Source organism: Rhinichthys klamathensis, unplaced genomic scaffold (genome assembly GCF_029890125.1).
Source record: "Rhinichthys klamathensis goyatoka isolate OS25496 unplaced genomic scaffold, OSU_Roscu_1.1 h1tg000191l_1, whole genome shotgun sequence".
Lineage (NCBI taxonomy): Eukaryota > Metazoa > Chordata > Actinopteri > Cypriniformes > Leuciscidae > Rhinichthys > Rhinichthys klamathensis.
Window position 1 is genome coordinate 8,196,998 of NW_026606717.1, and position 24,173 is coordinate 8,221,170.

Sequence of the window (24,173 nt, forward strand, 5' to 3'; positions counted from 1 at the left end):
GTTTTTAAGAAAGTTGTGAATGCATTTCACCAGTGCGTGGGGGTTGTTCTTACCTTACACGGAAACGGTAGGTTAGATGCAACTTTTTCCATTGCCAAGTTCCTTATGCTCGGCGTAAGAGGGCCGCGACAGGTTGGACAACAGCTGAGCTTTTGCCGACACTGGTTACACACCAGATGCCCAGCCTGGCACTGCAATATCGGAGGCAGCACATAGTCGAAACACACCGGGCATTCAAACAACGCTGTCAGTTCGGCTGACTGTCCCGGTAGGGCAACGGCTGGAAGGGTTACAGCGACCGCGGGCACAGTACCAGAGCCCGGGACAGAGCCAGAGACCCCTGCAGCGGCTGTGGCTGCGGCTGTTCCTCCAGAACCTCCATGCTTACTTCCTCCTGCTTTACTAGCTCCGAGTCCCCCAGCCGCACCACCCGTCGAGGACGGACGGCTCATGGCGAGGAGTGTAGATCTCTGATGGTGTAAAACCCAGACGAGTTCAAGCCCGAGAGCCTCACCATGTACTCCTAACTGACGAGAGACTCGGTTCCGAGCAGCCTCCAATCCTCCGCGGATACAACATGGCCGCCATAGTTTGAGAGCGAGTAACGAGACTATTGGATGAAGGAGGTTTGATTGACACTCTTCTAAGCCAATCACAGAGCTGCTCTTGACGTTTACGTAAGAGTCTACGTGACTGGCTAGTGAAGTAAACAGCAAACAGTTGCGCTACGTCTACGGCACTACCGAAGGATGTTTCATCGTTTTATGCAATCAGAAGACTGACGCATTTTAAAAGATTAAAGCTAAATCATTATAACTAAACAGAATGAAAAATCAAATTGAGATATACAGTCTTCCTAAAAAGTTCTTACTGGACTATAAAATAGAAGGAACATATTTTATTAGCTCTATTAAAACCCCCTCCTATCTGGTTCAACAATAACGAAAACAAAATGAACTTCAGTTAACATGCTTGGGATACACATATGCAATATTTGCAATGAGAATATAACAAAAAATACCTTAAAATGAACTCCGCATTATCTGTTTATTTTCAATCGTTCTCAATCTAGAAAAAACACTTCGAAATACATATTTAATAATAGCTATTTTAATGTGCACATACGATTTTGTTTCTATGTAAAAATGTGGTTCCGTTCTCGTTTGCTACCTCTAAATTACATCAGTATAATATACCATAAGCATCATCATCCTGGAGTAACAGCCCTTGTTTAACTAGCTCCCTCTGCTGGCATTTCATTGGTTTCATAAGAACGTTACGTTTTATTTACACCTAATATTGAGTTTAAATTATATAAATAATTAAACTGCCCTTGATTTTTTAAACTGGCTCAGGGTGATCAAGATTTTTTTGCACCATAGTAACTCAATCACTAAATGAAGTCTGTGAAACATAAAACAACTAAACAATTTATCATTTTAATTTGATTTATTTTTTACTTACAAAAATTAACAATAAAAGGTAATATGCAATGGTAATATTCTAAACAAGACAATACTACTGAAAGGCAAATTCAGAGTTATCAAATGCTTATTTACATAATCACTTTTGCTTCAATACTAGTAAGAAACCACAGCAGGTCATAAAGCATCATAGTCATCCTCATCTTCATGCTTCCTCTTAAGAGACGTAGAGTCACTAGATGAATTCTGCGACACCATATTGGTAGTAATGAGGATGTTCTTGGAGCCGATGAGAGAGGGGTTGATGAGGACATTCTGAACCGTGGGAGTAGTAGGAGTAGCTGTGAATGAAAACAAATTAAATTCATAATTCACTACATGTTCTTAAAGCCTGTCAGGTTTTTATTTCTCTCACAGTACCTGTCAAGTCTTTTCTTTTTTTTTTTTAAATGTTTTTGAAAGAAGTCTCTCAGTAATATTGTGAAATATTACAAATTAAAAGAACAGATTTCTACTTGAATATATTTTAAAATGTAATTTATTCCAGGGATGGCAAAGTTGAATTTTCAGAGTCATTACTCCAGTCTTCAGTGTCACACAATTCTTCAGAAACCATTCTAATATGCTGATTTGCTGCTCAAGAAACATTTATTGTTATTATTACTATCAATGCTGAAAACAGTTGTACTGCTGAAAATGTGGAAATGGTCATACTTTTTTCAGGATTCTTTAAAGGGATAGTTCACTTCACTTTGAAATTAATTTTTGGTATGTTTTAGCTTACCTCAAGGGCATCCAAGATGTAGGTGTCTTTGTTTCCGCAGTAGTTTCAATTTTGATATTTTTAGGTCAAACCGTTCTTGTCTGTCAGTCATATAATGCAGGTCTATGGTCACTTCCTCAAAGAGCATGCACAGAGAAGTCCAAATTAAACATGATTTAATGACTCGTAAATGTAAGTACACATTGATGGCCTAATGCCGAGTTCAGACTACACGATTTTCAAAATAATCGGGTCACTGTTGTTTTCACACTGCATGACTATCTGGGGTAACATTCAGTTGCTGCTGTGTTCACACTGCACGATGGATCGGCGACAGGAGGTTTCACACTGCATGACTTTACAAAAGAAAGAATCGCCGACAACTTCTGCCTGGTCCGCAAACTACGTTTCACAACCAAACAAACGCGAGAAGTGATAGGAAATAACGGAAGATCACGCGTGCGTGAGACCGGAGTTCTCGCGCGACACTGAATTTGTTATTAAAAATGATAGCCTACAAATTGTCTGTGCACTGATTTGTAGCGAAAATGAAAAAACAAAACAAAAAAAAAACAGTTTATGCAGGAAATGGTTGGGAAAACGAGGGGAGCAAGACTGTGTTTTGCGAAGAGAGTTGGGAGTAAATAAATAATTTTGCAAATGTCCTGCTGTTGCTGCTGGTCATGCAAATGTTTGTGCTTTGTTTCTGTTTGATATAATTGTAAATATAGTCCTATCTATTAAAATACTGATATTCTGGTCTATAACTCCTCCTCCTCCTCCCTGTATCTTCCTCTCTCATTGGTTGTCGGTCATCGCCGATGTAGTTTTCAGTTAGAACACATTCACACAGCAGGATTGTGAATCGCCTACAGGTCCAGATATTTAGCATGTCAAATATCTCACGGGCGTCGGCGACTCGTCGGCGATTCTCTCAGATCCCGTCTTTGCTCATTCACACTACGTGATTGTCACTCGCGTGAACGAGCACCGATTTGCCTGTGATTTCGGGCATTTGTCGGCGATTTCTCAAAACCTGTCGGCGAGCCAAAATCGGGTCTAAAATCGTGCAGTCTGAACTCGGCATAAGACACGAAACGAGCGGTTTGTGTGAGAAAACGAACAGTATTTATATCGTTTTTAGCTCTTGTAAACAAAGCCACGTCCAAGTGATCTGAGGGCGCCAGCGCTTCGGTCTTTTCCGGAAAGCGCCGGAAGTGATCTCTCGCGCGTGTACGTCACTCATTGTTTACACAGAACAGAGATTGTAGGTAAGACGGCTAATTAAAATGGTACTAATTTGCGCTTATCCGGGATGTTTAAACCGTCGTAAAAAAAAAAAATAAAAAATAATTGTATGAGTGACGTACACGCGCGAGAGATCACTTCCGGCGCTTTCCGGAAAAGACCGAAGCGCTGGCGCCCTCAGATCACTTGGACGTGGCTGTGGTTACAAGAGGTAAAAACGATATAAATACTGTTCGTTTTCTCACACAAACCGCTCGTTTCGTGTCTTAGGCCATCAATGTGTACTTACATTTACGAGTCATTAAATCATGTTTAATTTGGACTTCTCTGTGCATGCTCTTTGAGGAAGTGACCATAGACCTGCATTATATGACTGACAGACAAGAACGGTTTGACCTAAAAATATCAAAATTGAAACTACTGCGGAAACAAAGACACCTTCATCTTGGATGCCCTTGAAGTAAGCTAAAACATACCAAAAATTAATTCCAAAGTAAACTATCCCTTTAATGAATAGAAAGTTCAATGAGCAGCATGTATTTGACATTTCAGTTCTTCATCATCATGAAAGTTTATTATCTGCATGTGTTTTAAAGCCATATCAGTCTATATGGTTTTCTGAGCGCACACATCCGAAGCTCGCGCACAGAAAGCTGGATGTCAGACGGCGTCCTGTGAGAATTAAACTAAGTTCTCTTTCACGTCTTATTGCGCTTAAACTGTTAAATACACACAAGGTTATGTCAAAAACACACAAAGTTCGATTATGTCTGTGAATGTAAACGGCAAGTAAAGAAATCACATGTGTATATTAGATCTGTGTATTAAAGTGACAGCAGCGTAATATACAGTACCTACTACTGTATGCTGTTAATATGAATCATATAACAAAAAGAAAAACTAAATTTCACTCACTGCTCTTGATTAAATAACTACAGTAGCTTTAATAAGGATACATTTCTTACTCTAATATGCTGCTGTTAAATGCTCTGGCGAGGAGATAAACATGGCGGACTGTGTAGTTCACTGAGGGGAGGAGCTAAGCTAACAGGGCAGACTCTGTCACCAGTCATGGGCGGGGCCTAAGCATGTGTGATGTCACAATGGAGCACATTTCTGAACGGCTCGTTTTGAGACACCGTTTCAGATTTATGGGGAAAATAACAAAAAGTGGATGAAATTTTACCACAATAGGGTGATTGTGTACCCACACTACGGACACATTATTCTGTTCAAAAACTTTGAATTTTGTATAATAGGTCCCCTTCATTGATGAATAAAAGTACTTATTTCTCTCTCTTCTTTTTTGTTTTAAATCGTACCACAAATGTTTGAATGGTATCATTGTTTCCACACAAATGTTAATCTGCAAAAACTGTTTTCAAAATGTATAATGATATTAATAATAATGAGAAATCTTTCTTGAGCAGCAAATCAGCATATTAGAATGATTTCTGAAGGATCATGTGACACTGAAGACAGGCGTAATGACGCTGAAAATACAGCTTTGCATCACAGGAATAAATTACATTTTTAATTGTAATAATATTTCACAATATTACTTTTTTTTAACTGTATTGTTTATGAAATGCAGCATTGTGAGCATAAGAGACAAAAAAAAGTAATGTTTCCAAACTTTTGACAGGTACTGTAGCTCAATTAATAGCTTAACTTTTGACCTGCTCACTGATTTGGCACAAAATCATCCACATGGTCCTTAATATACAAGAAGATCATACAAAGAGAACTGCTTGGTCTAAGGTGGAACCTGGTACCTGATTTGACAGAGGCAGCCTGTGAGTTGGGAATCTGAACGGTGAAGCGCTGGCCGGTCAGTGACACAGGTGTTCCCACTTTGGTCCCCACTGTCTGCACTGATGGAGTACCTAAAAAACACAACGGGGATCCTGAAAATTGAGTTTTAGATTTTGCTCGTTCACCAATGAGAACAAAGGAAACCTACTAATAGCTCTTGTGTATTATTGTGCATCTACGAATAACTCAATGAATGTATGCTGGAAATCGTGAGCATGCAAAGTGTCCTGAAAACTCAGTGCCTTTAGATGCTAGAGGTGTTTTAGTTTATACAGAAAGTATTTCGAATAACTGACCAAGAGTTGGCGTGCTTGGCCTACTGGACACTGCTCCCACGCTCAACCGTGGCACTGTTATCCTGCCCGTGGACGAAGACACCTAAACATGCAAATCAGAACCATATCAGACTGTTCATTTCCATTCACTTCTGTTTGTTTCATGTAAAGAACCAGGATTTCACACAGTCTAGAAAAACCTGGATATGAAGAAACCCTAATTTTAAAAGTTACTATTAGGTTTATTATAGTCTAACTAAAAACTAAAACCACAAACAAATATTTTCATGACTTGAAAAAAGAAAAACAACCGAAACTTTACCATATTTTATATATATATATATATATATATATATATATATAGTGCATAAGTGAACACACCCATGCTTAAGTTGACTAAAAAGAGGAATAAAAAAATCATCTTTCGGAAATTGATCTTAATGCCTTAATTTTTTTTTTAGGAAAAATCCAACCTTTAAGGACACCAAGTTTCTTTGTGAATGAATAATGTATCGTAAATAAATAAATGTTCTTCCTTAAAATACAGTGGGCATAAATCAGGAGGACACCCCTATGTTAAATTCCCATAGAGGCAGGCAGATTTTTATTTTTAAAGGCCACTTATTTCATGGATCCAGGATACTATGCCTTTGGAATTAAAATAGCCCATCATCACATACCCTTCACCATACCTAGAGATTGGCATGGTTTTATTTCAGTTAGCCTAATAGCTGATTTGATTTGCATTGAGAGATGATCTTATGGAAACTACCCCATGCCAATCTCTATTCATTTACGATACATTATTCATTCACAAAGAAAGAAAGTGTCCTTAAAGGTTGGATTTTCCCTAATTTTTTTAATTAAGATCAATTTCCGAAAGATGATTTTTTATTCCTCTTTTCAGTCAACTTTAGCATGGGTGTGTTCACTTATTATGTATATGTATATGTATATATATATATATATATATATATATATATATATATATATAAGGGCTGGGCAACGATTAATTGCATCCAAAAAAAAAGTTTGTGTTTACATAATATATGTGTGTGTAGTGTGTATAATTATTTTGTATATATAAATACACACACATGCATGTATATATTTAAGAAATATTTGCATGTATATACTTTATATATATATATTTATACTAGGGGTGTAACGATACACAAACCTGACGGTTCGGTTCGTCCCACGGTTTTGAGGTCTCGGTTCGGTTCGGTTCATTTCGGTGGGGTGGGGGGGTTTAGAAAGCTAAAATTGCTTTTATTTTTTATTAAACAGTGCTTTAATGAACAAATTGTGTCCTTGTCTTTAAATTAATTCAATTACAAGTAAACGTTTCTCAAGGATAACAAAATTATCTGCTAATGCTGTAAACTACAGCCCTTACTTGCACATTACTATAACATTAAAGCTTAACAACAGAGCCTACTTTTAGCCTAATTGATATAATAATAATCAACACTCAAATAACAAATTGTATGAAAACATGTAAACTGCACATAAGGCAATTTTTGCATTAACATGTTTTACTCTAATTTGTTATTGTTATATAATAATTTACACAGTTGCTGTTATTTTCATGACAACTATTTTAAACATACATTAAATAATCAAGATATCATAAACAGGTTAAGTAAAATATAATATATAGGCTAATATATAGCATTTATTTAGTGAAAGAGTTAGCAAACCAGCAAGCTGTGGACACTGAATGACTTGCCTGAGGTTATAAAGCTATGTGAAAAACTAAGCGTTTTATTGACGTATTTCCGCTGTTGAAACACTGATTGAGTGTTTACACGAGTTATGATGCCTTTCAGTAAGTATACTGTATCTTTAAACATACCTTCGGGTGTCCATTCATGTTTATTCTGTAACTGAGGAAGAGATGATCGCGCTCCGCGCTGCCGCATGCATACAGTGATATCTGTCACGCCACATCTAAGAGCGCCAAAACGGCATTTATTGTTTGCATTTCGTGATCAAATAGACATAATTTGAAAGATTACACCTTGCTTATTATCAAAAGTAACAAAACACTGAGCTTATTGCGATTATATGTGGTTAATGGTGGTTAGGCAACAGCCCTGTATTCGTTGTGTACACATAACGCATGAGGTGCAATGAGCCGGGGCTGGGCGGGGCAGCAGGGGGCGGGGCGTGTTCGGTTCGCCATGAGAGTATCGCGATACGTATCGTGGGTGGTGTATCGCGGTTTTTCGGTTCGGTTCAAATATCGTTACACCCCTAATTTATACATAATATTATATATAAACATTTGATATATTAATAACACATTTTTCTTAAATATATACATGCATGTGTGTGTATTTATATATACAAAATAATTATACACACTACACACACATATATTATGTAAACACAAACTTTTATTTTGGATGCGATTAATCACGATTAATCGTTGCCCAGCCCTAATAAATATATATATTAGGGGTGGCACGGTACATGAAAAAACACCCGAACCGTTCGGTTCGCTTGTCTCGGTTCGGAGCGTGTGTGCGTCTTACGGTTCGTGTAGCCTCGTGCCCGTATGTGACCTCAGACGTGTGTTTCCTTTTCACGCGAAATAAGACGTGTGGACATACATATGAGGCTTGTTCAACTTGAACCGGCGCTGCACAGAGCGATCGGTGAATAACATCAAAGTACCGCGAGAGCGACGGCTCCGTGGCTTTTCAACAACTCTCGCGGTACTCTGATGTCATAAACCGATCGCTCTGTGTAGCGCCGGTTCAAGTCGAACACGCCAGTAAAAGTGGAGTATGGAGTGTCGTGTCACGTCACGCGGAGAAATGGCAAGTGGGAGAGATAAGGAAGGCTAATGTGGATGCGCCAGCGTCATATAAGTCCGGTGTGTGGGAACATTTTGGATTTAAAAAAATGTATCCTCACTCTCAGGGAATAGAAGCATTGTTGATACTGTTTTTGTGTTGAGGTTGAACTTATGTTTCACTTTATGATTATGGCCTTTGCTATTGCTATAGCCTAATTATAGTAAATTATGTTTCATGTATTTTGACTTATTTAAAAGACAGAGTTTTAAGAGTTCCTCTCTACACTTAAGTTGGCAGTTTGATAAATGCAAGTTAATTTCAATATTTGTGTGCTAAAAATGCAAAAATGCAAAAATTCCTGTAGAGATAGTGATACACATTCTCCTTTTTTTTGCCAAATAAACGAAAAGCATGTCATCAATATCTTCTCTCTTGCTGTATCAAAATCTTACCTAGCTTTCCTCGGAGATGGTCCCAATAATGTGCTTATAGTCAAGTAAAATTCAGTTTGTGCATGATATAAAAATTTTTTTAATACTGTATCCTAAATTGTGGATAATTAAGCTATATATCATATGCTGAAGTCCATTTCTGGAGTGTTAAATAACAACAAGAACCGTAGAGAACCGAAAACCGTGATACAAACCGAACCGTGGGTTTTGTGAACCGTGCCACCCCTAATATATATATATATATATATATATATATATATATATGTATGAACAAATTCAAAATATGAATAAATAGTATTTCAAAGATTCTAAACTAACGCTGGTTACTTGGAAAGGCCATGTAAATTAATAAAATACCATATGCATTTAAAGAATTAAATCTATATAGTAAGTAAATATATATATACTGTATATATATATATATATATATATCACATTTACCATTTTTCTGTGAATTCCACGTGGAGGTAAAAAAAAAAAAAATCCCCACAGATTTGGCAATGGGTTTTGCAATCATGTGAATTTTTTCGTGTTGGCCAACAAAGTTGCTTGATTTGAAAAGTGACTTCTTTGTAAGCAGTGCTTTCTACACACAGGACCTTTTCCCCGCAAACTTTCACTGAAAATTGTGACTACACTTTTTTAAATTACTTTGGTGAAAAGAGTTGAGATCCCACATTCAGCAATTAGCGTCTAAAAAATTTTGGAAACCTTAAATCATAACAATAATATTTTTTTTTCTTTTTTTTAAATCAACAGAAAATAGATAATCCCATAAATTAAAATACGTTTTGAAAAACAAAACTATGGATTTGAATATTGTCGTGGATAAAAGGTGGGCCTCTGAGCCAAAAAAGTTAGGTACAATTACAGCAGTAATAAATCTCAAATATCCATAGATCACCAAATCCAAAACTTTGACCAGACGGACTAAAACTGTATATTATCACATATCATCTAAAGTAATACCTTTTTCTGCAGGGACTTCAGTCTGTAGTTTGGTGCGGTGAGACAGTAGCGGTCTGGTGGAAGACGTGGACCGGTGTACGGTTTGATCAGGGGCAAAGGGGTTTGGTTCTTCTGCCTTGCAATGTCCAACAGAAACTGAAACCATGGACCAAACAGCACCGTTAATTAATTACCAGAAGTCACATATGAGTTATGAATTAGTCATCAAGAGAGACTTACATCTCGTGGCGGAGGAGACGTGAACGACTGATCCACTCGACACTGGATTGCTAACCTTATGTCATCTGCATCCACACTGGACTTCTTGGCATGGGTGGAATATATTTTTGCATCCTCAATAATAGTGGTTACGTATCCTGTATAAAAACATTAAAATGTTATTGGACGATTTACTAGTACAGAAAGGTTATTGCTGGAGTGCTTTAACATTTTATCTTAATGCATTTAACAATATACTTAAAAGATGGCATGAAGCAGATAGTCTTTTCTTCCGTACATCTGAGTGAAGTGGCTTCTTGAACAAGAAAAAACGTAGGGCGGGACGGGACTAGATTGGATTGTTGTGGTTTGCCATTGCTGTGATGTGATGTCATGTGAGCGACAGGTTGTCCCGCCCTCGCGCCACTAAACACGTCATCAGAGAAGTGATGTCGTTGCGAGTTATTTTGATTAAATATTAAGAGAGCACATGAATTAAAAAAAAGAATGACTTGTTGCATAGATAAATCATTCATAATAAATGTTGCAATGTTCAATGAACAAATAAGCATTGTCAATTTTGATTTCATTAAAGGCATCCTGACTTACTGTATGTAAACTCCAGCATTTGATTGATCACTCTAGGCTCGTACTCCGTGACCCCCATGTCTTTAAGAATCTGCATCATAACCTTTAAAGATAATAATAATAAAATAAGAAAGCAAAAAATGCGAAAGGGAAATATTATGCATGCTTTATTAGCATCAATTCGACGGTTATTTGCAGTCCGTGCACATCTTACTTCACATTTGTAAATAAATCATACATGGAAAACCTTCATATTCCCAAAAAATATGGCAAATAATAACACAACGTGATAGAACCGCGCCAAATTGAAACTCAAACCACTGCATTACAGTCAGTGGACCAGTTAGCGTGCTAACGCATGTATGTCCACAAAGAAGAACAAGTAAGATGAATAAAATGCACTCTTTAATCATGCTGCTTTAATCGCTATTGTTAAATTACAAAGAATGGTGCACAGCACAGTGATAAAACCGTTTCTGATTCATTATTTACCTGTGCATCTTTAGGCACTGTTTTCGGAGACGCCATTTTCACATGAACTCAGCTTCTCCTCCCCTGAAAACTCGGTTCGGTTGTGTTTCAAAACGTACAGAGTCGACTACCTAGACCGCATTTTGGCCACCGGGGCGGTGCCGAAGCAGCGCAGCCACTCGGGATGAAGAAAGGATGAGTGGTGGAGACAAGCAACCAATCACAGAGAGATTCACCCAACTGTGACGCGACAAGTGACTCGAGCAACCAATCAGCAGCGGTTTAGACTGCAAACTGCAACACGTGCCTATATAGTAATAGGACGTCTGAATCATTTCTGCGAATCGGTTCTTTCGAACAGTTCGTTTTAAGCAACTGATTTTAAAAAGATAACGTGGTCTCTGACCTACCGGCGTGACATATTGCAAGCGTTAAACGTTACAATAAAGCTATATTATGTTTTTTTTCGATTAGGTGTTGTTAACGAGAATTTGTACAAATTTAATTTGTCCAAGTTCAATTCGTACATTGCGATTTAACTTATTAAAAGATATTTTGGACCTAATTACAATACGCATTTACATGAAACAATGCTAGCATTTTCCGTGCCAAATATTTTTGCACGTTTTGCACTATAATTAGTTGTAATTCATAAACGTAAACATATTTCCAGTACGTTTCATTCCAGACAAAACCCCCCAGAAACGCTGGAACCGATTCACTCTGACCCGTCAACGAACAGTTCCGACTCTTAAGAACAATTGTTTCCCGATTCATACATCGCCATTTGAGACACAACCACTGACCCTAGTGAAGTCACATCCTCCTCTATATAAACAAAAACACACACACACTAGTTTATTCCAGGCTAGCTAGACACACTAACTTACAGTTCCTCTTCCACCGAATACATCTAACATCTGTCAGACCATTTACTGTAGTTTTCCCTTGTTAACGGGAAAAACATGGCTCGGAAATGATCTAGCTCTGCTGTATTTAGTTAGTGATGTTGAAATCTAAGCTGTTTGTTTTTCTTTCGTTTTACGGTGAACACTGAATATTTTATTTTTGCCCGTGTCCTTGGTTCGAGGTGTCTTGTGATTCGCTGCTTCTTATGTATTTATTCATCAAGTAGTCTTTAACTGTAACGTTAGTATTATTAGGAGTTTTCACTGGCACGTCAGTGTGGATTGCTAACTGAACCATTAGCCACCCAGTTACAGTATTCATCTGTCAGTAAAGTCGCCCTGAAGTCCCGTCAACTAATACACAGGTGAGTGAAAATAATGAGAAGGTCAACAAACCTCTAGTGTGTTTCATATAGACAATATTTTTCTTGATAAACTGAAACTGCGCATTAGCCAAAGCTAGCTTTGATTTCTTCCATTACAACACTTTAAGCATACTGTAACGTTACATTAAAAAGCATTCTATTTATGTCGAAAGTAATATATTTAAATGCTAACTGAACGTAATGTTCTCGGACACATGTTGTATAATAAAAATTTATATGAAATACTCTTTCAATTTAACCAACTGTGCTTTTTGGCATATTTAAGAAGTTTATCTTTATATGTAATTTCGTAATTACTTATATTGTCTTTCAAATGTGATTAAAGTGTACTGCGTGATGTAACGTTACTGACAAGACTTGTTTTGTAAAAACCTTTGTCATTTGTTTAAATTCCTTTATAATTACACATTTGTAATGATGTTGAAATTTACTATATTTAAAATGAACTTTAAATGTAAACTCGAATAATAATCGGATAACATCAAGTACTTTACATGTCAAATGTCCTTTACCATCTTAGTCAACACATCAAAATAAGTACTACATAAACACAGCGAAACATTTAAAATGTACTTCAAAGAAAAATGTTTAATTTGACATTATTGCAAAGTGTACTTTTTAAAGGTGTACTTAGGCGTAATAAGAAACAGTCATGTAAGTTTACTCTCTTTAAGGACACTTAAGTGGCTTTTTATTCATTAATATTATATTACTGCAAGTATTTTTTATTAAATATACCTTCAATATTTGAAGTACACTACAAGTGCACTTTCAAAACAATTAAGCACACTTCATTTTCACAATGGATGTCATGTACATATTTACAGTGTGTGTATATATTTGTCTACACAATGGACCTATGTTTTTTTTCTAGTGTCTTTTTCTACAAACCAAAATAATCATGACTGCCATGCGAGTGGACGCTAAGGTGGTCATGCTGGGCAAGGAGAGTGTAGGTAAAACCAGCCTGGTGGAAAGATACGTACATCGCCGCTTTCTTGTTGGACCTTATCAAAATGTAAGCATGCGTTTGCATAGAAACCTGAAGAAGTAATTCGTTATGGTCATTTGGCCATAGCTAATAAATCTTCGGAGATTGTTTGTTCTCAGTAAAGACATTTTTGTGTAAGATGTACATTTGCCTGAGTATCAGCTCTAATCATGTGTCACATAAACCAGCTGCACAGGTAAAGCCACCTTCCTTCCACTGATGTCAATGATCTGATATGATGTTGCTAGCCTTGACGTGTTCATTTGTTTTCGTCTCATTAAGACTATAGGGGCTGCGTTTGTTGCAAAAGCCCTCAATGTCGGTGACAAAGTGGTTACGCTGGGAATATGGGTAAGTGTTGTTGCTAGGGTCTTCATATACGCTTGTCAACCACTTATTAGTGACTTCATGTGTTTTCTTTCACCTCAGGACACCGCTGGGTCTGAACGTTACGAGGCCATGAGCAGAATCTATTACAGAGGAGCCCGTGCTGCCATCGTCTGCTATGGTATATCCCTCTCTCACAGTTTGACATGGAAAGTTTGCAGGATGTACCAGCTAGTCTAGCAGTCAGGTGACGATGAGCAAGAAAACGGCTCATACTTGCTCACTCTGTGTCTGTTTTACAGTAGTTCCCAGTCCTTCAAGGCAGTTCATGTGTTTGGTTCAAATAAGTTCTAAGTTAATCAGGGCTACTTAAAAGTTTGGGAGAGAAAAAAAAGGCTTAGGGCTGTTAAAATATGTTAATATAACGAAATATGTTCAATTAAATTTTTTTATTATTTTTTTGTTACTATTTTGTTCTTTTTTTGACTGATCTAAAATGTTTTTATACTATTTTATAATCATGTGTGTGAATGTGTGTACTGTGTATATATATATATATATATATATATATACACTCACCGGCCACTTTATTAGGTACACCTGTCCAACTGCTCGTTAACACTTAATTTCTAAGCAGCCAATCACATGGCGGCAACTCAGTGCATTTAGGCATGTAGACATGGTCAAGACAATCTCCTGCAGTTCAAACCGAGCATCAGTATGGGGAAGAAAGTTGATTTGAGTGACTTTGAACGTGGCATGATTGTTGGTGCCAGAAGGGCTGGTCTGAGTATTTCAGAAACTGCTAATCTACTGGGATTTTCACGCACAACCATCTCTAGGGTTTACAGAGAATGGTCCGAAAAAGAAAAAACATCCAGTGAGCGGCAGTTCTGTGGGCGGAAATGCCTTGTTGATGCCAGAGGTCAGAGGAGAATGGCCAGACTGGTTCGAGCTGATAGAAGGGCAACAGTGACTGAAATAACCACTCGTTACAACCGAGGTATGCAGCAAAGCATTTGTGAAGCCACAACACGCACAACCTTGAGGCGGATGGGCTACAACAGCAGAAGACTCCACCGGGTACCACTCATCTCCACTACAAATAGGAAAAAGAGGCTACAAGAGCTCACCAAAATTGAACAGTTGAAGACTGGAAAAATGTTGCCTGGTCTGATGAGTCTCGATTTCTGTTGAGACATTCAGATGTTAGAGTCAGAATTTGGCGTAAACAGAATGAGAACATGGAACCATCATGCCTTGTTACCACTGTGCAGGCTGGTGGTGGTGGTGTAATGGTGTGGGGGATGTATTCCTGGCACACTTTAGGCCCCTTAGTGCCAATTGGGCATCGTTTAAATGCCATGGCCTACCTGAGCATTGTTTCTGACCATGTCCATCCCTTTATGGCCACCATGTACCCATCCTCTGATGGCTACTTCCACCATGTCACAAAGCTCTAATCATTTCAAATTGGTTTCTTGAACATGACAATGAGTTCACTGTACTAAAATGGCCTCCACAGTCACCAGATCTCAACCCAATAGAGCATCTTTGGGATGTGGTGGAACGGGAGATTCGCATCATGGATGTGCAGCCGACAAATCTGCGGCAACTGTGTGATGCCATCATGTCAATATGGACCAAACTCCCTGAGGAATGCTTCCAGCACCTTGTTGAATCTATGCCACGAAGAATTGAGGCAGTTCTGAAGGCAAAAGGGGGTCCAACCCGTTACTAGCATGGGGTACCTAATAAAGTGGCCGGTGAGTGTATAGTACCAATCAAAAGTTTGGAAATATTACTATATTTAATGTTTTTGAAAAAAATCTCTTATGCTTTTCATTAGCCTTTGATCTTTCGGAAATCATTGTAACTTGCTGATTTATTATCAACGTTGGGTACAGTTGTGTGGCTTATTATTTTTAGGAACCTGTGATACTTTTTTCAGGATTCATTTATTAATAAAAGGTTGAAAAGAACAGCATTTATTCAAAATAGAATAACAATATAAATCTTTACTATCACTTTTTTTAATCAATTTAACACATCCTTGCTGAATAAAAGTATTAATTTATTTCAACAAAAAAAAAAGAAAGAGAAAAAATGACTGACCCCAAAGTTTTGAACGGTAGTGTATATTGTTACAAAAGATTTCTATTTTAATTAAATGCTGTTCTTTTTTCACTTTTTATTCACCAAAGTATCCTGAAAAAAAGTATCACAGGTTATAAAAAAATATTAAGCAGCACAACTGTTTCCAACATTGATAATAAATCCGCATATTAGAATGATTTCTGTAAGATCATGTGACACTGAAGACTGGAGTAATGATGCTGATAGAAAACCATTATTTAAAATTGTAATAATATTTCACAACATTTCTGTATGTTTGATCAAATAAACGCAGGCTTGATGAGCGTTTCTCATACATTATACATGAGTTTGTATTTAAAAAGTTTGGGATCTGAGTTTTTTTTATGTTTTTTAAAGAAGCTCAACAAGCCTGCATTTATTTAATAAAAAATACAGTAAAAAAAAAACTAACATTGTGAAATATTATTATGATTTAAAATAACAGATATTTTAAAATGATATTCATTATGTTACAAATGTCAATTTGATGCGTCCTTGTTGAATGAAAAAAAAAATTCCAACTCCAAACTTTCGGTGGTAGTGTACATGGAAATAATCATAGGAAAATGAGTCCCTTGCAAGAGAAAAGTTGGAAAACATTACATTTTTATCTTAAATATGTGGTTGTCTGACTTTTGCACTTAGATCTGACTGACAGCAGCAGTTTTAAAAGGGCCAGGTTCTGGGTGAAGGAGTTACAGAACTGTGAAGAGGTAAAACATACCCACGTCTCACAACAACAGGAACGTCTTAAGATCATTCAGCACTTCATTGACGACGCATTATTTTATTTTCAGCACTGCAAGATATATTTGTGTGGTACCAAGAGTGACCTCATTGAAGCCGACCGAAGTGTGCGGCAAGTAGACTTCCATGATGTTCAAGACTTTGCAGATGGTAAGCATGAATTTAGTTGTTGTTGTTTTTTTCATGCAAAACAATTCGAAAAAAACTAACTTTTCTTTGCAGAAATTGGTGCTCAACATTTCGAGACCTCCAGCAAAACAGGAAAAAATGTTGGTAAGTGATACTTCAGTGTGTCTGCTCTGTCGAGCACTACTTATGTGTAACGTGCTATTACATACCGAGAAGTTTCACTTCTTGATTTCTTTATTCCCGTACAGATGAGGTGTTTCAGAAGGTGGCTGATGATTTCAGTAGCTGTGCTTTAGAGTTCATGCAAGGTGGGAATTTTTTTCCGCAAAATAAATCTTGGAAAAACACATTTATTTTTTTTACACTATACACCTGGTCCTGTGTGCTTCAGGTACACCAGCTTTCATGCTAACAACTGTAGCACTCTGTCAGTTACTTGATGCTTAGCATAGGCATGAAAAAGCACAGAAACTTCACTACAATGACCTTGGTAAACTGCTTGTCTTTGTGGGGAAACAAAGATGCAGCCCACATTCATGATATCTTAATGTGTGTGCAAAGATGTGCAGGCTTTGAAATACCTGCCTTTGAAAAGACTCGTTCACACCAAGAGCGATAACTACATTAGCGTTCACACCAACGAACAATATGTTGAGAATAAACAACTGTTTATTCTAAGCGCGCGCTGCAGGTTTGCCGTAAGCCACTATAAATGCTTGAGCTCTTTAAAGTGAAATGGATTCTGATTGGCTACGTTTACATATGCAACCAAAAATCCGTTAATAATCGGATTGACGGCTCAATCGGACTGAAAATCCTTCATGTAAACGCCTTAGTCGATCGCATTGAGCTCGATCCGAATGAAATTGATTCCTTTTCTAAAAGGTTTATTCCTTTTCTAATCCGATCGAGAGGACATGTAAACACTTGATCGGATTGAAAACCGAAACTGTTGTGCAATGACGTTGAAACAGCGTAATGACGTATGACGCACAGAACTCCTGATGAATAAAGTGTCGTACAGTATAAACGAGTGTCCCGTCATTCTAAAATTCTCCTTTCACTCAGCGTCTGTGAAGTGGAGCAGGACAACGTCCCACCAGTCCTTGTTTCGGACTTGTTTTTGGGCGCAGGGAGAGGCATTTTGGTAACACCTTACTTGAAGGGGTGTGCATAAGACTAACATGACACCTTCATAATCATGACATGACACATGTTATGAATATGAATGAATTTGTATGCATGTTTGTGACAACTGTCATTAAGTGTCATTCGCTCAATTATGAAATGTTTAATGCAAATATGACTTTGTTTGAGATGTCTTTGTTATGACACCTCCTTGACATAAACCAATACATCATAACCTGTCAGTGTCTTTGTCATGACAACTTGACATTACTAAGACAACACAACCTGTCATAAACATGACATAGCAGATTAATTATCAAACTTAAGAAACCACTTAGCTTTATTGGTTAACATTACATTAAACTGTCAGATGGTTGGTTTTGACATTGGCTGTCATGAGGCATTATAACTGTTTAATGACAAATTCAATTTGTACCACTGTAGTTGAGGTCACGAAAAATATTCATGACACAGTTATAATGGCCTTATGACAGCCAATGTCAAAACCAACCACAGGACAGTTTAACTTAATGTCAAGTTGTCATGACAAAGACACTGACAGGTTATGATGTTATGGTTTATGTCAAGGTGTCATAACAAAGACATCTTAAACAATGTCATATTTGCATTCAAATGTCATTATTGAGCGAAAGACACTTAATGACAGTTGTCATAAACATGCATAAACCCTACTTCATATTCATGACATATGTCATGTCATGGTTATGAAGGTGTCATGTCAGTCTTATGTACACCCCTTCAAGTAAAGTGTTACCGGCATTTTTACTGCGTGATAAATATAAGCAACACGGCAAAACGGTTCATATGTTCATTTTCTTCAAATTATGACCAGAAATGGATAAATATTAAGTCTGCTGTTTAAAACAAATAAAGAACCAATGTAGGAGAATGGTTATATGCGCAAACAGAGGGAAACTAAATTTGTGCAGTGTGCACGTCAAAAAATATATATTCCGATTAGTAGCTTGTGACATATAAACGCGCAGATCAATCCGATCACATGTTTAGCGCTCATGTAAAGATTCAGATTCATCAATCGGAATCAATTCAGTCCCGATTGAAACAAAAGTTGTGCATGTAAACATAGTGTTTTCATAGTTAATTAGCTGGAAAAAAATTGATTCCAACGATATCCTCTAATAGTTATTGTCCCTGGTGTGAACGGGCCTTAATAGTTATTTTATAACAGATTCTTATGTACACCAATGTTCAATTTTCTACATTATCGATTAAACGCATTTTGCTTTGAGTGATACTGCAATTTCCAAAGCTTTTGATGCATCAAATTCTGAATGCATTTAGTAATATTTTATTTACGAATTCCATTAAAGCAAGTAAATAATAATAGGAATAGAATTGCTCAAATAATGTGATATTGTCTATTTTTTATTTTATTTATTGATTTGGTATTGTGTCCTCACAGAAGAGAAGGGGGTGAATCTCGAGCAAAAGAAGGACTCTTATTTTGACAACTGCTGCCATAACTGACCTATCACAGGAAAAACTGCTGTATCATATGATCTATTCTGGGATGACTGGAGGCTCTCTGTCTTTTACACTCCTCAAAGCATCCGCTGGAGTGTTTTGCTTTTTCTTTTCTTTTTGTTGCTGTGCAGTATGTTGAGATTGGGCTTTTGAAAACGAAGACGGTGAAGGATTCTTCCTTTTCTTGTGTTCAAGCAATGAACAATTTTTTTCTTTGTCAGGAACACTTTGTGGACCTGAGAATATTGACTGAAGCAAATATCAACAGTGCATGGCAATCCATTTTACCAAAAAAGAAAAAGACACCAAGCAAGCTTTAGGGACAGATGCCATCGCATGGAGATGATCGTTGCCAATTTTCACAAACTATGCCTTGAGTGATTCATCACTTTTTATCATTTAAAGTGTCTCCATTTTATAGATCTTTCGAGGATCGTAATGTTTACACCCTTCATTTGTCACGCTGTACCGATGTATGAACAGTTTTGTTGAAGCTATTTGCAAGTTGCAGTTTTCACAGATCTGAAACCAGTTCAAACATTTTCTCACGATAAAGGTTTGGATGTTCATTGGGTGGGAAATCACAGAGTAAAAGGCAGTTTCCCATTATTATGTTCTTGGATCATAATGATGCTGTCAAAATAGTAAAGGCTAATAACTATAACTATGGTCACTTGGACATTATAATATCACGGTGAATTTGATATCTGGAAATATTACTGTTTGAAGATCAAGCCCAAAGTTTCCTGCATCATGTTGGCCATTATTTGCAGTCGACTGATTGACTTAATAGATCTATCCTTTGCGTTCTAAAAGTGAGTTGATGTGCAGCATTTGATGAATGTGATGTTAATGTTTACAGTTATTTCTATGATTATTTAATTTGACTTCAATGCAGTTTGGGTAAGATATTGTAAACTGGGACACTACCTGTTGTAGACATGTTTGTGCGAACTTTACAGCCTTAGTTCGCTCTCGGTTCATATTGTGAATGTATTAAATACTGTTCAGAGGCCAAAAAAAAACATGGTTTTTGTGATAAATTGGAGAGATCCTGATATTGTGCCATTTTCACTGGGCATCCTACAGGAAAGAAGGACCCAATATTAATTTACTATGTTACATTTTACTGTGAGATTACGTGAAGATTTGTCACTTAAAAAAAACTAAAGCATGTGATCTTAAACACCTCATGCATATACGGACCATTTTTACCAATATGTATCAAAATAGTACAAGCTGTGCAGCCCAAGTCATTACAAACGATCTGATATTGTAATAATAAAATATCAAGTGTGCGGTCAGCATGTTCGTGTCAATACTGTAAATGAATCTTTTAACTTTGAGCGGTAATCACCTAAATTCAACATGGAAAATATTTTTTTTATCAAGATATCATATTCATCCTTTGCTGCCTGTTCATGCTTGCACTCACATATGCAAGTTATTTATTTTTATTTAAGATATACTCTCACCAAAATAATATGCTATTCATTGAATATTCTGTATGTGTGTATATATATATATATATACACACATACATGTATATTAAACATTAAAAAACAGCTTCACCCCAGTTTTAATAAGAATTAAAGTGAAGATTGAAATGAAATTAGCTGTAAGAGTTTTGCGTTGTGACATTATTGTCATGACAATTGTCCTGCTAAAATTCTCATTACTGTAATACAGAAATTAAATCATCCTGTCTGGACAATTTGTAAAAAAAAAAAAAAAAAATTAAAAAAAGTATTATTATAATCAGTATATAATAAAGTACAGTATAACAAATGTTACCATTATGTATACTTGGTTTACAATGTAAATAGAATAGTTTTGTGTTACAGTAATGAGAATATTATTTTTCCCCCGCATTATTGTTGGCTAATAATTGCATGTGGAAATGTGCTTAATTGTCATGAAATAAATGTTGCAGTGCGAAACACGTCAATGATCCTAAAACTTGTTTCATTTTCTGTATGTAAAATAGAATTTATTTGTATTTGGGGGGTGAAATATGACCCAAGCATTTCTTGACTTTTTTTTTTTTGTGAGATTGAATTGAATAGTTTGAATTGAATAGTTGAGGTTGAATTGAATAGAGGAATTGAACCCATTTAATTACTGACAATTAATGATTGGCAAATGCAATAAATAAATTAAATACAATTTAGATCAAACTATATACAGGGAGGTAATAAAAACAGCAGCAAGGATGCAACAAGTGTGTACTGTTGTTTATTCTGTACAAAGCACTACAGCACAATTAAAATCTCTGACAAGGCAACACATTTTTTCCCCCTTTTGCTTGATAATTTGTCTGAAATATACTGAAGTGGAATGACTCTAGGAGCGGCATGAAAACTATTAAGTTAACAATTCTATACAGTAATACAGTAAAAAAAAAGTTTAAATGCTGTTGAACATGAAGAAAACTCAGTTAGACGGGGGTCAGGAACATCAGAAGAGGGAATTCAGGAGTGTAGACAAACAAGTAACAGGCCAAAATCATTTGTCCTATACATTAGCTTCACAAATGACGATAAAGGACTAGAAATATGAGCAGTCTCAGTTCAAATTGTATGTTGATTTAACATGAAGTCCCCAAATGCCAAAGACTTGACTGGGAGTGTTTACTTATCCGGATTGCAAAGTCTGTTACATTCTTTCATATAGCTTAAATGTATAAAAACATATACAACATGATAAAACAGCTCATCTATTTGCTAACTAGACCTCATAGTCGCGCTTTTATACGATTGCCCTGGTTGAGCTCAACCACTGGTGTGAGTTGGGAAAGGACTTCCTGTTTGTTTGAACGTTTTGTAACTGTTGGATGCCGCAAGCGTTTCAAAAATCACACAGTTCACCTTTAAATTCGCAGCACAATTTACACCAGAGGATTATGGGAATATCTGTCTCTTCGGTTGATCTGATCAATTAAAACAGAGGAACACTACCTTTGTAAATTGCATCAAGCTCTCATGGATTTTGTGTAATTTGGCTAAGATTAATTCAAAGACATTTTTCTGGGGAAATTTCCTAAATGATCTCAAATGAATTACAAGCATTCTTGTAATGTTCTTTGTTTTAGCACGTGTCAGCATGCAAATTTTGGATTATTATACAAAAGTGCTTTAACAAAATGAAATTTAAACGGCTGGCTATAATACAATGTGAAAATTACAGGATCTTTTAGTTGTATTAAAGTGCCCCTATTGTGCTATTTTAAAGGTTCCTAATTTTGTTTTGGAAGTCTCCTACAACATGCATCAAAGGTAAAAAAAAACACTTTCATAATATACATTGCACATCACCACATTTTTCATTGATTCTCAAACGACTCGTCCGATGATTCAGTCTCTCTAAAAAATCCCTCCTTTCCGTAAGCTACTCTGCTCTGATTGGCCAAGTGACCCACTCTGTTGTGATTGGTCTATCGCTAACAGCGTGTGTCGGAAATTATACACTCTGTAAATACAGTAACGGTAGCGTTGATTTTACCATATCAATCCGAGCACGAGTCCTAAGATGAAATATTGGAAGAACTAGTTATTCAACCCGAACTTCCATCGCGAGGACGATTTGAGCAGGACGTTTCTCAGTGATACGCTACTTAGTCTGTCATACATTATGAGATGTTGCAACTGTAATTCCTGACCGTCAGCATTAACAACTGTATGTTCATCAACAAAACGATGCGTATATTTCTAATTTATTGCAGTGCACATGCAGGAACTGTATCTATAACTCATAACGGTGCATACGTTAGCCGAGCGTAAATGACTGATGTGACATTAAAGTTTGTTAAAACAATTTCGCTCCATCCTTTATCATTACTCAAAGTAGTAAGAACAATAGACAATCTGCATTAATGTACACAATTTTAGGTAGTAGTGGCCCACAGTTGATTAGCAGAAGTAATCATTTCTAATGGTAATAACGGTAATGACGCAATGCATTACCTTAATAAGGCAGTAATAACGTGAGTTAGCCAGAACTACGTATTTTCAACACCTGGTAGAAAATACACTGTATACATCAATAATTAATCATACTTACAGGTTGTGATTCAGAGGTGCAAGTTGGTCCAAATAAAGTGGGTACTGTCCCATCTTTAATGGACAAGCGATTTGTAAATCCCATTTAGTCCTCGCTGAGATTTGAGAAGCAATCGTCAAAAGGTTATAATGCTGTTCTGTGTATCGCTGTGGTCATTTTAACCACTGACTATCCTCATCCTTTGGAAGAGTTTACAAAGAGAATTTGCTTTTGCAGGGCAGAAAACAGCGTCTTCTTAACATGTACACAACACGAACCAGCTACAGCGTTTGAGGGCGGATCACGTTGTTCACGGGCAGCCAATGAAGACCATAGGTGGGCATTATGCAAATTTGTCACGTTGCTACTAAGTTACAGAAGTAAGACTGGGATAACTGACGACTCGTTTCGGCAGGTCAGAATCAATCTTCTTTCTTTTTTTTTGAAAAGAGAGAGAAAATAACTTTATCGTGCACTTTGATCTTTAAAAATTCGCTGACCTTTTACATTCACAAGCAGCTATATTACACACTGCATGAAAGGTAATATCTGAAAAAGCATAGTAGGGGCACTTTAATTACCGTCAACAAAGTATATTTCGGTTTTGATGCAAATGCTTAGTATATGTGTACAGCCAAACATATAGCTTTTTAAAGTATAATCAATTTCATAGCATATGCCAACATAGGCGGTTGACACATGTGCACTAGAAATGTTCACCTTTGTCTAGTGCACGTGCTATTTTTCCCTAGACCTTAACCTCTCCACACAATTGCTCATCAATGTGCATTTCTATTGCTAATGTGGGTTTCAGAAGTTTGTTGTCTCTTACGTTTACTTTTTTTTAAAACAGTTCGTCCCAGAGTT

At 36.7% G+C, this 24,173-nt stretch overlaps 3 protein-coding genes across 3 annotated transcripts in view; 1 reads left to right on the forward strand and 2 right to left on the reverse strand.

The window, feature by feature from the left end:
- siah2l (seven in absentia homolog 2 (Drosophila)-like) overlaps nucleotides 1-634 on the reverse strand; it is a 34,672-nt gene extending 34,038 nt beyond the window's left edge. The window contains exon 1 of the mRNA XM_056262285.1: nucleotides 54-634. Within this exon, the coding sequence (XP_056118260.1) occupies nucleotides 54-452 (399 nt within the window). The 5' untranslated portion in view covers nucleotides 453-634. The remainder of the gene's footprint in view (nucleotides 1-53) is intronic.
- A 792-nt stretch (nucleotides 635-1,426) lies between these two features.
- taf9 (TAF9 RNA polymerase II, TATA box binding protein (TBP)-associated factor) lies at nucleotides 1,427-11,153 on the reverse strand. The gene is made up of 7 exons (XM_056262286.1): nucleotides 11,032-11,153; nucleotides 10,561-10,642; nucleotides 9,973-10,109; nucleotides 9,754-9,888; nucleotides 5,547-5,628; nucleotides 5,211-5,321; nucleotides 1,427-1,765 (listed from the first exon to the last, which is right to left on the reverse strand). The coding sequence occupies exons 1-7, from the start codon at nucleotides 11,065-11,067 to the stop codon at nucleotides 1,602-1,604; spliced, it is 747 nt and encodes a 248-aa protein (XP_056118261.1). The 5' UTR covers nucleotides 11,068-11,153; the 3' UTR covers nucleotides 1,427-1,601.
- Nucleotides 11,154-11,864: 711 nt separating this feature from the next.
- On the forward strand, nucleotides 11,865-19,485 carry rab24 (RAB24, member RAS oncogene family). Its single transcript, XM_056262287.1, has 9 exons — nucleotides 11,865-12,283; nucleotides 13,179-13,322; nucleotides 13,578-13,646; nucleotides 13,725-13,803; nucleotides 16,404-16,471; nucleotides 16,556-16,655; nucleotides 16,728-16,778; nucleotides 16,883-16,942; nucleotides 19,207-19,485. Exons 2-9 carry the CDS (start codon nucleotides 13,206-13,208, stop codon nucleotides 19,269-19,271), a joined length of 609 nt encoding a protein of 202 aa, XP_056118262.1. The 5' UTR covers nucleotides 11,865-12,283; nucleotides 13,179-13,205; the 3' UTR covers nucleotides 19,272-19,485.
- Nucleotides 19,486-24,173: the final 4,688 nt, after the last annotated feature.

What these genes read in the sequence shown, in the direction of transcription:
- taf9 (XM_056262286.1), bottom strand. Translation starts at nt 11,067, where the DNA reads ATGGCGTCTCCGAAAACAGTGCCTAAAGATGCACAG. An exon ending in CAGTGCCTAAAGATGCACAG is followed by an intron (nt 10,643 to 11,031) that starts GTAAATAATGAA and finishes TTATCTTTAAAG; the next exon opens with GTTATGATGCAGATTCTTAA. An exon ending in GGCTGCCTCTGTCAAATCAG is followed by an intron (nt 1,766 to 5,210) that starts GTACCAGGTTCC and finishes TTTCATTCACAG; the next exon opens with CTACTCCTACTACTCCCACG.
- rab24 (XM_056262287.1), top strand. Translation starts at nt 13,206, where the DNA reads ATGACTGCCATGCGAGTGGACGCTAAGGTGGTCATGCTGGGCAAGGAG. An exon ending in AGTTACAGAACTGTGAAGAG is followed by an intron (nt 16,472 to 16,555) that starts GTAAAACATACC and finishes TTTTATTTTCAG; the next exon opens with CACTGCAAGATATATTTGTG. An exon ending in TGTTCAAGACTTTGCAGATG is followed by an intron (nt 16,656 to 16,727) that starts GTAAGCATGAAT and finishes TTTTCTTTGCAG; the next exon opens with AAATTGGTGCTCAACATTTC.